This window comes from Anguilla rostrata, chromosome 8 (assembly GCF_018555375.3).
Source record: "Anguilla rostrata isolate EN2019 chromosome 8, ASM1855537v3, whole genome shotgun sequence".
Taxonomy (NCBI): Eukaryota; Metazoa; Chordata; class Actinopteri; order Anguilliformes; family Anguillidae; genus Anguilla; species Anguilla rostrata.
Window position 1 is genome coordinate 45,709,555 of NC_057940.1, and position 13,351 is coordinate 45,722,905.

At 46.0% G+C, this 13,351-nt stretch overlaps 1 protein-coding gene and 2 long non-coding RNA genes across 3 annotated transcripts; 2 read left to right on the forward strand and 1 right to left on the reverse strand.

The window, feature by feature from the left end:
- The first annotated feature begins 894 nt into the window (after positions 1 to 894).
- Positions 895 to 4,966, forward strand: LOC135261810 (zinc finger protein 213-like). Its single transcript, XM_064348438.1, has 2 exons — positions 895 to 1,447; positions 4,813 to 4,966. The coding sequence occupies exons 1-2, from the start codon at positions 905 to 907 to the stop codon at positions 4,813 to 4,815; spliced, it is 546 nt and encodes a 181-aa protein (XP_064204508.1). The 5' UTR covers positions 895 to 904; the 3' UTR covers positions 4,816 to 4,966.
- A 1,251-nt stretch (positions 4,967 to 6,217) lies between these two features.
- On the reverse strand, positions 6,218 to 7,196 carry LOC135260385 (uncharacterized). The gene is made up of 4 exons (XR_010331562.1): positions 7,102 to 7,196; positions 6,748 to 6,983; positions 6,502 to 6,648; positions 6,218 to 6,397 (listed from the first exon to the last, which is right to left on the reverse strand). It is a non-coding gene; the product is annotated as an uncharacterized LOC135260385 (long non-coding RNA).
- Positions 7,197 to 11,862: 4,666 nt separating this feature from the next.
- Positions 11,863 to 13,149, forward strand: LOC135260386 (uncharacterized). The gene is made up of 3 exons (XR_010331563.1): positions 11,863 to 11,989; positions 12,225 to 12,300; positions 12,945 to 13,149. It is a non-coding gene; the product is annotated as an uncharacterized LOC135260386 (long non-coding RNA).
- Positions 13,150 to 13,351: the final 202 nt, after the last annotated feature.

Genomic DNA, 13,351 nt, shown 5'->3' on the forward strand with positions numbered 1-13,351 from the left:
TGAGAGGAGCGGCTCTCGGACCCTTCGTCACAACTGTCAGCTGGAGGTAATCAGCGCCGATAATTGTTAATTGTTTAATTGCGCTGATTGCCTCTGATTGCTTTCAACAGTGAGCCTGGGGTTTTTAAAAGCACGACCGGAAGCCGGAGGGAGAGAGAGAAGCGCCGGCGAGAAGACGGCGAGAAAAAGCGCTGTGATTTCTTGTAACCGAGAAAAAGCCACGGGCTTTAAATAAAATAGCACGCAAGTGCTACGAACTGGAAACAGTGTCTCCCGTGAGTGTGTTTGGGTTAGGAGGGGTGGCACTCATTTGCCACAGTGGTGGCCCGTGCGGGGGAGGCTCGAATTAAACACACTGCACAAAGGAGAAAAAAAAATGGAACACAGCCAGGAGCAGGGGGAACCGGCACAGCCAGTGATAGCGCTTGCGAGGATGCTGGAGGGGATGGCAGCAATGCAAGAGAGGCAGGCGGTGATGCACGCCGAGCAACTTGAGGCTCTGCGAGCACAGACATCCCTGCAGACGCAGGCTCTACTGCAGCTGGCTGCTGCGGGAGAAACTAGCTCCCGCGAGCGACAGAACAAACCCCCCGTAGCTCTTCACTTGCCTAAGATGACCCCGGAGAACGATGCTGAGGCATTCCTGGAGGGGTTTGAAGTGGCAGCGAAGGCGAGTCAATGGCCGGAGGAGGAGTGGGTCGTCCGCCTCCTGCCCCTCTTGACTGGGGAAGCCCAACAGGCGGCGCACAGCTTACCCCCCACCACGCGGGCTGTCTACCTAAACCTAAAGAAAGCGGTCCTGGACCGCCTGGGGTACAGCCCGGAAGAGCACCGGCGGCGGTTCCGACAGACGGCTCTGGCAGGAGAGGACTGGCCATTCGCCTACGCCCAGAGACTGCTGGATATGGCCCGACGGTGGCTCCGACCGGAACTCCGGTCAGCCGACGGAGTGGTAGAGCTGGTGACACTGGAACGGTTTATCGATGGCCTCCCGGGGGAGACAGCGAACTGGGTGAGGTGCCATCGACCGACCGGGTTGGCGGCCGCCGTCACCCTGGTGGAGGACCACCTGGCGCTCTACCCCCGCGGCCAGTCACAGCACCAGCAGCAGCAGCAGCAGCAGCAGCAAGGACGGGCAGACACGGCTCCGCGCGGGAGAGCCCCTCCTCGTTCCCTTCCTCCCCCCCTTCCTTCCTCCCTTCCCCGTGCCCAAACCCCCTCCTTTTCCCGTAACAACCCTTTTTTTCCTGTTTCCCCAGCCCCAGGCTCAGTGGCGGCGGGGTTCGAACCACAGAGAGCTCCTCAGACGCCCGGACCGGGGTGTTGGCGGTGCGGACAACCGGGTCACCTGCGCCGAGAGTGCCCGCTCATGGAGGTGGGGCAGGTGGTTCGTGTTGTCGGCCCGCCCACCTCCGCTCCCGACCCAGACGGAGCGTACTGTATTCCGGTAAGGATTCAAGGGAGTGAACACCAGGCGCTGTTGGACTCAGGGGCTATGCAGACCATGATTCGACAAAGCCTGGTTCGACCCGAGGCGTTGTTAGAAGCATCAAGGGTATCTATAAGGTGTGTGCATGGGGATCTACACGGTATCCTATTGTCTCAGTGGAAATTCGGTGTCAAGGTAAAAAACATAAAATAAAGGCTGCGGTTAGCTCCCGCCTCTCGCACCCTCTGATTTTAGGCACTGATTGGCCGGGGTTTTGCCAGGCAGCTGGTAAGGTAGGGGGGGTGCGTTCACGACGGGTAGGGCTGTGTGATGTGTGTGCTGCTGTCAGCGGTGACGCGGGGTCGTCCGACGCGGCAGAGGGGGAGCCGGCACCAGTGGAGCCTCCGGTGGAAACTCTGCAGGTACCGGTGTTTCGCCCCATGGAGGATTTCCCACTCGAGCATTCTCGTGATGACACCCTACGCTTTGCCTTTGACCGCGTGATGTCCATTGATGGTCAACAGGTGCGCCCTGATGCAACACTCACTCACCCGTATTTTGTAATAATTCGGGATAGGTTATACAGAGTGTGTCGTGACACTCAGACTAACGAGGAAATCACCCAATTGCTGGTGCCTAAAAGCTCTCGGGAAATGGTTTTTCAGACGGCTCATTTTAACCCCATGGCTGGTCATTTAGGGTATGAGAAAACACTGAACCGGATAATGGCCCGCTTCTATTGGCCGGGCATTTGGGCCGACGTGCGTCGGTGGTGTGCGTCGTGCCCTGAATGCCAACTCGTAAATTCCCGGCTATACCAAAAGCGCCGTTGCGCCCCCTTCCGCTAATGGAGGTCCCTTTTGAGAGAGTGGGGATGGACCTCATCGGGCCGTTTGATCGGAGCACGCAGGGATACCGTTTCGTGTTAGTTCTGGTGGATTATGCGACAAGGTATCCCGAAGCAGTTCCTTTGCGCAGCATTTCGGCAAAAAGTGTTGCGCAGGCATTGTTTCAAATAATCTCCCGAGTCGGAATCCCGAAAGAGATTCTGACTGACCAGGGCACCCAGTTTATGTCACGCACACTACGCGAACTGTACGGGTTATTGGGCATTCGTTCTATTAGAACTAGCGTGTACCATCCCCAAACGGATGGGCTGGTTGAGCGTTTTAATAGAACGTTGAAGTCTATGATCCGGAAGTTCGTTCATGAGGATAGCCGTAATTGGGATAAGTGGTTATCTCCTCTGGTGTTTGCAGTGCGGGAGGTTCCCCAGGCCTCCACGGGATTTTCTCCCTTTGAACTACTGTTCGGTAGGAAACCCCGGGGGATATTGGACCTAGTTAAAGAAAACTGGGAGGAGGGTCCGAGTCCTAGTAAAAATGAATTACAATACGTGCTGGACCTGCGAGCAAAACTCCATACACTGGGTAAGTTGTCACGGGAGAATTTGCTCGAGGCGCAGGCACGTCAGCAACAGCACTATAACAGAGGAGCTAAACTACGGCAATTTTCACCGGGAGATAAAGTTTGTGTTACTCCCTACCTCTAGTTCTAAATTACTCGCCAAGTGGCAAGGGCCCTTTACGGTCACACGGCGAGTGGGGGAGGTTGACTATGAGGTAGAGCGTACTGATAGAGAGGGGCAAAACAGATTTATCACCTCAATCTCCTGAAAGCGTGGAAGGAGGTAGTGGCTGTCTCTCTGGTTATGGTGGATAAGGAGAGAGATGAGCTGGGTCCGGAGGTACCAAATTCATCCAATCAGATCTCAACCCTTTCAGATGACCATCTCTCACCGAATCAGAGAACAGACCTTGCCTTGTTGCAAAAGCGTTTTGCTGATGTGTTTTCTCCCATACCAGGACGCACGCACCTCATACACCACCATATAGAGACTTCCCCGGGGGTGACGGTGCGGACCCGCCCTATAGATTGCCGGAACACAAAAAGAAATTGGTTCAGGCAGAGATAAAGGCAATGCTAGAGCTGGGGGTAATAGAGGAATCCCACAGTCCCTGGAGTAGCCCCATCGTGCTGGTAGGTAAGCCTGATGGGTCTATTCGCTTCTGTGTGGATTATAGAAAGGTAAATGAAGTGTCACGGTTTGATGCTTATCCAATGCCTCGGGTCGACGAGCTCTTGGATCGGCTTGGCACGGCTCGATTTTTTTCGACGCTGGATTTAACCAAGGGTTACTGGCAGATTCCCTTATCTGCCAAATCTAAGGAAAAAACGGCTTTCTCCGCTCCGGATGGTTTGTACCAATTCAGGACACTTCCGTTTGGGTTATTCGGGGCCCCTGCCACCTTCCAGCGCCTAATGGATCGGGTATTGCGTCCGCATGCTGGTTATGCTGCTGCCTATCTGGATGATGTCATCATCCATAGCAACAGCTGGGAGCAGCATTTGCAGCATGTGGGGCAGTGCTCGAGTCATTAAGGCAGGCAGGGCTCACGGCTAACCCAAAGAAGTGTGCTATTGGCCGAGCGGAGGTACGGTATTTGGGGTACCACTTGGGAAGTGGACAGGTGCGGCCTCTAGTGGACAAAACCGCTGCGATTGCAGCCTGTCCCCGACCCAAGTCAAAAAAAGAGGTAAGGAGGTTCTTGGGGCTGGCCGGCTATTACAGAAGGTTCATCCCGGCATTTTCTGAGCTAACCAGCCCCCTAACTGACTTAACCCGAAAAGGTGCCTCAGATCCGGTCCAGTGGACGGAGCCGTGCCAGCGGGCGTTTGAGAGGGTAAAAGAAGCTCTCTGTGGGGAGCCGCTCTTGTTCACACCTAACTTCTCTCTCCCTTTTGTTTTGCAGACCGACGCGTCGGACAGAGGGCTGGGGGCGGTTTTGACCCAGCAGGTGGAGGGAGTCGACCGCCCCGTGCTGTACATTAGCCGAAAACTATCACAACGGGAGGCGAAGTACAGCACGGTGGAAAAAGAGTGCCTCGCCATTCGGTGGGCGGTCGGAGCCCTCCGGTATTACCTTCTGGGTCGCCCATTCACCCTCTGTTCGGACCATGCCCCCCTCCAATGGCTCCACCGCATGAAGGATACCAACGCCCGGATCACTCGGTGGTATCTGGCTTTGCAGCCTTTTAACTTCAAGGTGATCCATAGACCGGGTGCACGGATGGTCGTGGCGGACTTCCTCTCTCGCCCTCAGGAAGAGGGGGGATGGTCATCGGCCGGATGGCTCCCCGGCCTAAGTCGGGCGGTGGGGGTATGTGGTGGAGTGGGCGTGGTTTGAGCGTCGGCTGCAGAGAGAGAGAGAGTGAGAGGAGCGGCTCTCGGACCCTTCGTCACAACTGTCAGCTGGAGGTAATCAGCGCCGATAATTGTTAATTGTTTAATTGCGCTGATTGCCTCTGATTGCTTTCAACAGTGAGCCTGGGGTTTTTAAAAGCACGACCGGAAGCCGGAGGGAGAGAGAGAAGCGCCGGCGAGAAGACGGCGAGAAAAAGCGCTGTGATTTCTTGTAACCGAGAAAAAGCCACGGGCTTTAAATAAAATAGCACGCAAGTGCTACGAACTGGAAACAGTGTCTCCCGTGAGTGTGTTTGGGTTAGGAGGGGTGGCACTCATTTGCCACAGTCTTAAATTTATTTTGTTCATAAAATTGTCCAATACATCATGACAGTTGAATATATCATGGTGTATTTATCTGTGGTTACAATGTGTTTGTATTTGAATGGTAAAAGCCTGCAAAAATGTGTCCTTTTCTTGGACCAAAATAAACATTTGGACAAAATGTCAATGTTGTCGTTTTAGATAGTTGTAAAAATGTCAAGTAGCTAAGAGTACAACTTGCCTGTGCTTACTTGTGTGGCAAACTGTCTTAAATGTTATTCTAAGAAGCATTTAAATTTAACTTACTAATGCCTGCAGACCTCCTACTTTAATATGTGGGGGATCCTAACTGAAATGTAGTTCACCGCTTTAAAAAGACAAAAATGCTCAACACTGATATAATGCTGAAATTATTGGTCTATGGTTATTACTGTCCTGAAAATACAACAATGCAAGACAATGTATATTTTATTGACAGGCAATTTTGGGTGTTTTAATTTAGTTCTTGTGCACTTTAATCTGTTGACGTATCAAGAAATTGTAATGATGGTAATGCCATCATTTTATCAGAATAAATACTAGTATGGTCGTCATGAAGTTTTGTCAGTATGCTGCAGATGATGCTTATGATGGTGGTGGAAGTGATTATGGTGATGAGGAGGTACTGTATATTATACTAGCACTTATGCTTTGGGGGACCTGCTATGGACATTGCATTAGTGCAAGTCACCCTTTTAATGTTGTTTTTGTATCTAGTTTTGTATGTTTGTCTCATCTTCTGTACCATAATTATGCTTGCTACAGCACATATTGCCTACCTACAAATGTAACTTGAAACTGATCTCAATGGTATTCTGTACAATGACAATAAAGGCTTTCTATTCTATTTGGGCTTGATATGTGTACATTTTTTATTGCTGCACTGAGTATCTTTGTAATAAATTTTGAAGATATGAATTACAGAAGCAATGGAATTTCATTGGTAGGATAGAATAGAGATCAAAATTACAGCACCATGCAGGGTTTTTCCTGGCTCAGAATGTGTCTTAGGTGGCACCTCCTGTGTTGAGTGGTACTTTCCGCGTGGCCAGTGTTTTGATGGCTCACCGTAGACCCTCTAACATTCCCACAGTATTACTAGAGTAATTAATCCATAACAACATAAGACAAAAGGTTTGATTGATCATTAGAGGTGTATTTTATTAGAATAAAGCAACATTTTATGTACATATTTGACAGCCAACTGTAGAGCATTTCACTGTCCTCTTTTTGCCTGCCCCGTAAAAGTGCTTCACCAGGTCTGTGTAATTCAGGCTGTCTTGATGAGGTCCATCAAGCGAAACACGGCAGCAGATGTCAAGATGGTCATCCTTGAGCCTGTTGCCTAGGGCTGTCTTGACCTACAATCAAAATCCACAACAAGAATAGATTAATCATGACATCTTATAATACTCAAGTGAACTGTAGAACTATGCAAGTAGAGCAAACACAAAAAAGATCTTACAAGCTTTAGGCCAGAGAAAAGCCCCTCCACATCAGCTGTGTGGACTGGGGCAGTGAGAGCAATGGCAGCAGCCAGGCTGAGTGCTGGGTACAGCTCTGCACTTTCAGGGCACACAAGCCACAGGAGAGTCTCCTCCATTGTTTTAGACTGCAAGTAAAAGAGAACCAATGGTTGATATCTAATTCTGTATGACAACAAGGTCTGTATTTTGAAAGTTGTGATGAAATGTAATGCAATTTGTCATACCATCAGGTCTGGCCTCTTAACCCTCTCTATGAAAGTGTCCCACTCAGACAGCATGTCTGATTGGCTCAGCCTGGGAAACACTTTGGCAAGAGCATTGATGTCCTCCACACCGTACCGAGTCTGAATTGCTGGCCACTGTGCTTGGTGTGAAGGCTGCAAAGTGGCTAAGGCTGCCCAATGCTGGGGAACCTGCTCTCAATGGTGTCAACCAACATGTCCAGCAATGGCTTCATTACCTGCATACACAGAAACACACCATTAAGTACACATTTGGGACGAAACCAATCATCTAATAATCACTTAGTATCAAGTATAATAATACTTATACTGCTCTCTGAAACCTCTCCCATATACCTTCAGCAAAGTAGGAAGGGACCTCATCCTGCAGTGGCTTCAGCCCTGTCTCTGGTGTGAGCCAGGAGTGCCACCTGTCCTTCACAAGGTTCCTCTTCTTGAGCTTCACAAGGGGGGTCTTGAGCACAGCCATGTATGGTTACATAAAAATTTTAGAACTGTATCAGTCACAGGTAACAGAAAATTATACTGTTTGGACTTGAAGACTACACACCTCATGTTCAACCTGGGATAAGAACAAGTTCCTTCTCTGGAACATCTGGAACTGTCTGTGCAACTTATCGTGGACGACTTGCATCAGACACAGGGCTGCAGGGAAGAACTCATTCATCACAAAATTGTAGAGTCCATGTGCAGTGGGCTCACAACGGGCTTGCAAGGACAGATCAGCAAGCAAGGCAGGAAAAATCCTGATGACATCAGTGGCCTCCTTGTTGCTTTCCCACCTTGTTTGGTTTCCTCCCTGAAACAAAATGTTTAATTCCGAATATAATAGTGTGGCATACACAATTCCACAGGTTTAATGTCTCAACATTTATCATCACAAACCTGTAGTTTAAGCTCTGGTAGCTCAAACACCTTCTCAATCTCCTGGAAGCTGTTGGTTCGGTTACTTGAACCTTGGTAGAACCAGAAGATGGTCCCTATGGTCCGGGAGTACTGGGTGAGGTAGGGCACCCCCTTGCCCTGGTTAATGCAGTCTGACACTGCAAGATTCAGGCAGTGAGTCACACAGTGTACAGTCACCAGTCCAGGGAACATGTCCGTGAGTCGCCTCCCAACTCCAGATTTCTTGCCTAGGAATACATACATTAAGTTAAAGGTACACTGTGTAACTTTTTTGAGTATAAATTTTGGTTATATAGTCCTATATTCTTGAAGACTAGGACCTCTAGGTGAACAATGTGCTCTTTTACTTATCATCCCACCGTAACTCAAAATACAAGCCTGTTTTGCTCTAATGTTTACAAACAATACAAATGTAAACAAAGCCTTTATGGCTTTAAAGTACATCTAAAACTCATTTTTAGCTCTTGCAAATTGATATTCCTTGCATCAAGAGCTCTGTCAGAGCTAAAAGATACTTTTTGGTTCTTGCAACCTCTAAGATGCTCTCTGTTAAAAATGCTGCATCTCCTCCCTTGACTTTTCTCGTGCAAAGGACTTTAGATTTCACCACAGTTTTGCCATTCTCTGCAGGCCTTAGATAGCAAGAGAAAACATTCAGTTTTTCACTTGGCTACCACTAATGCAAGAATTGTATATATGCATATACTTCTGCAGACTAACCTGACCACCATACCCAGCTGCTTGGTGACAGAGATGTCAGTTGTCTCGTCAAACATCAACCCCCAGACGGGAGACTCTGACACCTCTGCCAGTACCTCCTCTTCCAGCATCTTGCCAATTATTTCCAGCATCTCATTAATGATATGGCTGCCGGTGTATGTGGTGTTGCTATCAGCCTAGAAGAAAGTACATTATGGCTTTCATTAATGTAATACCTTTGTTGTAATGTAATGTTTAGTTTTTAAGGCCACTGCCTACTCTTTGCTTACTCTTAGTCCTTCAAAAAGGAGCACCCAAGTCTTTTGCATAGCTAAATCAGTGGTTCATAGCTGGTGTGGTGGGGCCACTTCTGTTTCAAGCACTCATATATTATTTTGAAGCAGCCCGCCTCCAGTGCTCTACCTAAATATAAAAGCTCATTGTTGGTTATTGCCTTATGTAACATATTCGATTCTTGTACTTTTGACATCTTTCTTATTACCTTGTCGTTTTTTCTCTTTGTCAATTGCCAGCCTGTGACTTGTTGAATTCTCGTGGCTGGATAAAGCATCCAGCCTGTAATTGGTGCTTGGCTGTTTAATCCACAGGCCACCTGCTGTGCAGTGTTTCTGGCACAATGTGCATGTCATACCTGCAGGTGAATAGCACAGCCAGTTGTGGTCCTTGTCCACTCTGGGTCAAACCCACTGGTTCTGTGCTTCAGTCGCCTACAAAGAGAAATCATTTTTCTCATCAATTTTATTATCAAGTAAGACAGAGCTTCTGAATGTCCATCCTGTCAAACCTTGGTGGTCACCTGCTTTTTTCACCTGCATCTGTCCCTTCACCACCAGACTCTCCCTCTGCTGGCTCTACATTACCAATTGCTGGTTCTGGTCCCTCTGCAGAGATGGACTCAGTGTCTGCTTCCTCATACCTAGCTGGCCTACATCAATATTATTAGTGAAATGGTTAGGCTTCAAGTAATGTGTCTGTCTGCCTATGCAAGTGTTCTGGTTGATACCAATTAGCATTCAATCTGATTCACTTATCCATTATATTTTACCTGTTTTCTTCCTCTGTCCTAGCTCTCTTTTGAAAGAAGGAGGTTATCTTTCCTCCCCCATATTTCATTATTACACTGGCTGCTAAGAGAAAAAATGCATTGACAGTCACACAGTGTTACATGTCTACATTGGCCATGATACACAGACAACTTTTTTGAGCAATATTGCTACCAACTGGTATTGCAACAGGTCTATGACTAGATGTCGAAACAGGCTTTTATTATCAGGGGTTTCGTTAACCGAAAATTTTCCGTCATTTAATGTTACCGATTTTCAGAAGCTTTGACGGAACATTCCAAATGCTATCCGTCATTTTGACAGATAAAAAATATTGCTGCAAATGCGCTTAATGCAAACGTTCTACAATAGACTTCAACACATACTACACAGTGCTACAACTGTGAAAACAGTCCACTGAATTTTGGTTGTGAAACGCACAACTGTGAGCACAACTTGGTAAACTCCTCCTCCTCCCTTTCCAGGCAGATTGCAAGAAACGTCATTCAGCGACCGCCGGATAGCTACATAGTAACGTTAGACGGTGGTGCTAGCTATAACGTTACAAAAACTGGAAAGGCATGTTAAGCTGTCTTTACACTGGCGAGCCGGTTTAAAATGCAGACATCCCACCCTGCAAAAACTAATTTCAGGGAGGTAGCACCACCACCCCCGTAACTCCATATCCCCCCCAAATACAGGACATTTGATTATGAAAGAGCACAACAATTTATTTGATCACATATTGAAACTATTTACACACACACACACACACATACATATATATAACATTTTAAAATCAATTCTGAATTTCACAGGCAACCAGTGCAAGGAGGCCAGCACTAGGGTGACATGAGAATCTGAATCAGATGAACGTTTCGTCCTCGTTAAAAGCCTAGCTGCAGAATTCTGTATGGTCTGAAGGCGAGCCAAGGTCTTTTGATTTAAACTGAAAACAAAGCATTGCAGTAATCTAGGTGGGATGAAATAAAAGCATGTATAAATCTCTCAGTATCCTCAAACGATAAAACTGATCTTACTTTTAAAATATTTCTAAGATGGCAGAAATGTGGCTGAATCAATAGAGTAGCTCTTTAGCAGCTAGTTAGTTAGTTTAAATAACGTTAGCTATGCTAATGAAAAATGACACCCGTTAAACTCACATCAACATGTCTTTTAAAATCATTTAACAAACCATGGGCAATAGAAAAGTCACTATTGCAAACAGTGCAGCGAGCAACACTGTCATTATTTTTTTACCCCTATTAGGCAGGGGTCCACACTTTAGTGTAGACTTAGACGTGTCTTTGGCTTGTGTAGACTCCATGAATACAATTGTGTATCCTGCTACAACATTAGTGTATAGGCGAGTGACTATGCAGGTATCCTGAGTTCTATGTGTATGTTGACCTTAAAACTGCCAGGTGTGTAGTGTAAAGAGTCAACGAGGAATGCCAGGTTAAAATGAACACAGTTTATTGTTCAGTATGTTCAGTAATAATGACAATATACAATAGTACAAAATGTGAGTGGTGAAATGGCTATATGCATATGTGCAGGAGACCGTGTTAACAAGTCTCCCCGAACCATTGCACGCTTCCTCTCATATACAAAAAAATCAAAGCAAAACACCCAGTCATCAAATAAAGATACAATCATGACAAAACAGTATAGAATAATTATCCTGCTTGCACTCTCTGTAAGCATGTCACACCAGGTTAACATTTGTATTCGGCTGGGCGCTGACCCATAGGTATCATGATCTTCAATCAGCACCCCACCACCAAAGAGACCAAGTTGTTCCCCATGACATTGGCTTTCCAACAATACAAAACATGATTACACTGTATTATGGAGAACCTAAGTTTTACATAATGCTGATCCAATCGGATGTTTTGCAGCTGAGCACTGTCTCTTTATTGCTGACCCCCTGTCAGCACAGTACACAGTCTGTTTTCTTTTGGAGGTCTGATAAGGAGCACACTTCTGTAAACTGTCTTACAATTTTTCATATTGAAAAATATGAAGTGTAATCAATTAGCTTTTCAGCATGTACCATCTCTGTTGCCTGGGCAAGACTAGGCACGGCCACTTCATATGCCAACAAATCTTTATTCAGACTCAAGGTATCATAACGCTGATACTCAAAAGCAAAGACAGAAGAGTCTATCACAAAGATATCCTTTATCAATCCAAACACAGGTAAAGTATCTTCCACATCCGAGATAATAGACTTCCCACCGATGTACTTATTCCCACTGAGGATAAGCTAGCTAGGTGGAGGGGAGCTGGAGGGGGGGTGAGGGGTATGATGGGAATTTTTTAATGACTTATTTGTAAAACATTCCCATTTAACATTCAAATAAATTATTGCAATTCTGTTACTAAAAAATATTAAACTGTAGTATTTTCTGCGCCTGCACCCCCTCATGTTTATCGCATTGCATCATGGCATCATATCACATGACGTCAGTCATATAACTTGAAGTGATTTTGGCGCTCAAAGCAAGAAGCATTTTCGATGACGACAACGCAACAGACTACATCATTTCGAGGTCAGTAAATTATATTTGCAAAAATCATATTTTTAGGACCAAGTTCTTATTCAGACATATTCCATTTTTTGGCCTGCCCTCCACCAACATAGCGGGCTGCTAGCTAGCTAACATTATCCAATGTCAACTGCACAAAGACAATTCTTGCAACAAACGTTAGAGCTACACTTTTGCGAGCTAGCTAAGGTTAAACCATCGAAATAGAGCTAACCATGTGCGTGATGTTTTCTGCCAGGTAACGTTTGCAAACAGCAATCCGGAGATAGTCAGCATGGATGATTTGGAGGACACCACATTGTCGGTGTTAAAGGGTAAGTTGTGTTTTAACATCGTAGCTGGCGTAACGTTAAGTTAGTATCGTTAGTGCCACCCACCATTAAAGCTCAATTTGTGAATTTACCTAAATAACTAGCTAAGTAAGTATAACTGGCTAGCATTTCAGGCATCTTTGCTGTAGCGGTAGCCAACCATTGGCTAGCTAGCTAACGCCAGCCTGGAAATGAGGTAACGTTAGCTAATGTTAGGACAACGAGGATGGAATACTATACCATACCATACCATGGTGGCGTTAGCTAATTCAATGTTATTCCCTCATGCGTGTGGGAATGAAAGGCTGCAACTAGCAAACGTAGCTAGCTAGCTATCCCGGGTACGAATTGCTTGAATTTTGGGGGCAGCTAGCTTAGCCAATAGCTGTTAGCTACCTTAGCTTTAGCTTATGACTATTAAATGAGATGCCTTTATAGCATCCAGTACACATAAGAAATCAAAATGTTTGTAACAGTTTAAAGGAGCACAGTTAGGCTTGTTTCAGTTGCGATTATTTGGATTAAATGCTTACATTGTGTATTTACGCCTTTTAAAATCACCGTCAGTATAGCTGTTTCCTATACATGGGAAATGCGGTGGCAAAATGTTTATGATGTGAAATTGATATCCATCTTACATTTTACAGCCGCCAACATTGATGAGGGGGTTTTGAAAACTCTCAGCTGGAATGACTTAAAAGATCTCTTTCCTGGCCCTGAGCGTTTTCTCAAGAGGAAGAGGCTATGGGATTTAATCAGTCCAGAGGATTGGGACAGTGGGTTGCTAATTGTAAATTTGTAAACACACAATGTTTCATGTCATTTTTTGTGTCAGTTGTCAATAAATGTTCATTGTGGTTTCAGTAAAATCAATGGGCCTCATTCACCAACCGTTCTTATGAAGAATTTTCTTCTTAAAACCCACTTACGCAGTTTTCACAAAGATTCTGACATTCACCAATGTTTTCTTATTTGGGATTTGTTCTTAGGTAAGAACAGAATCTACACACACTCAAGAACACACACGTTTGTGCAAAATAATTGGTTATTGCGT

Bases quoted from the DNA above. Each gene is read 5' to 3' on its own strand.
- LOC135261810 (XM_064348438.1), top strand. From the start codon at position 905: ATGGCCCGACGGTGGCTCCGACCGGAACTCCGGTCAGCCGACGGAGTG.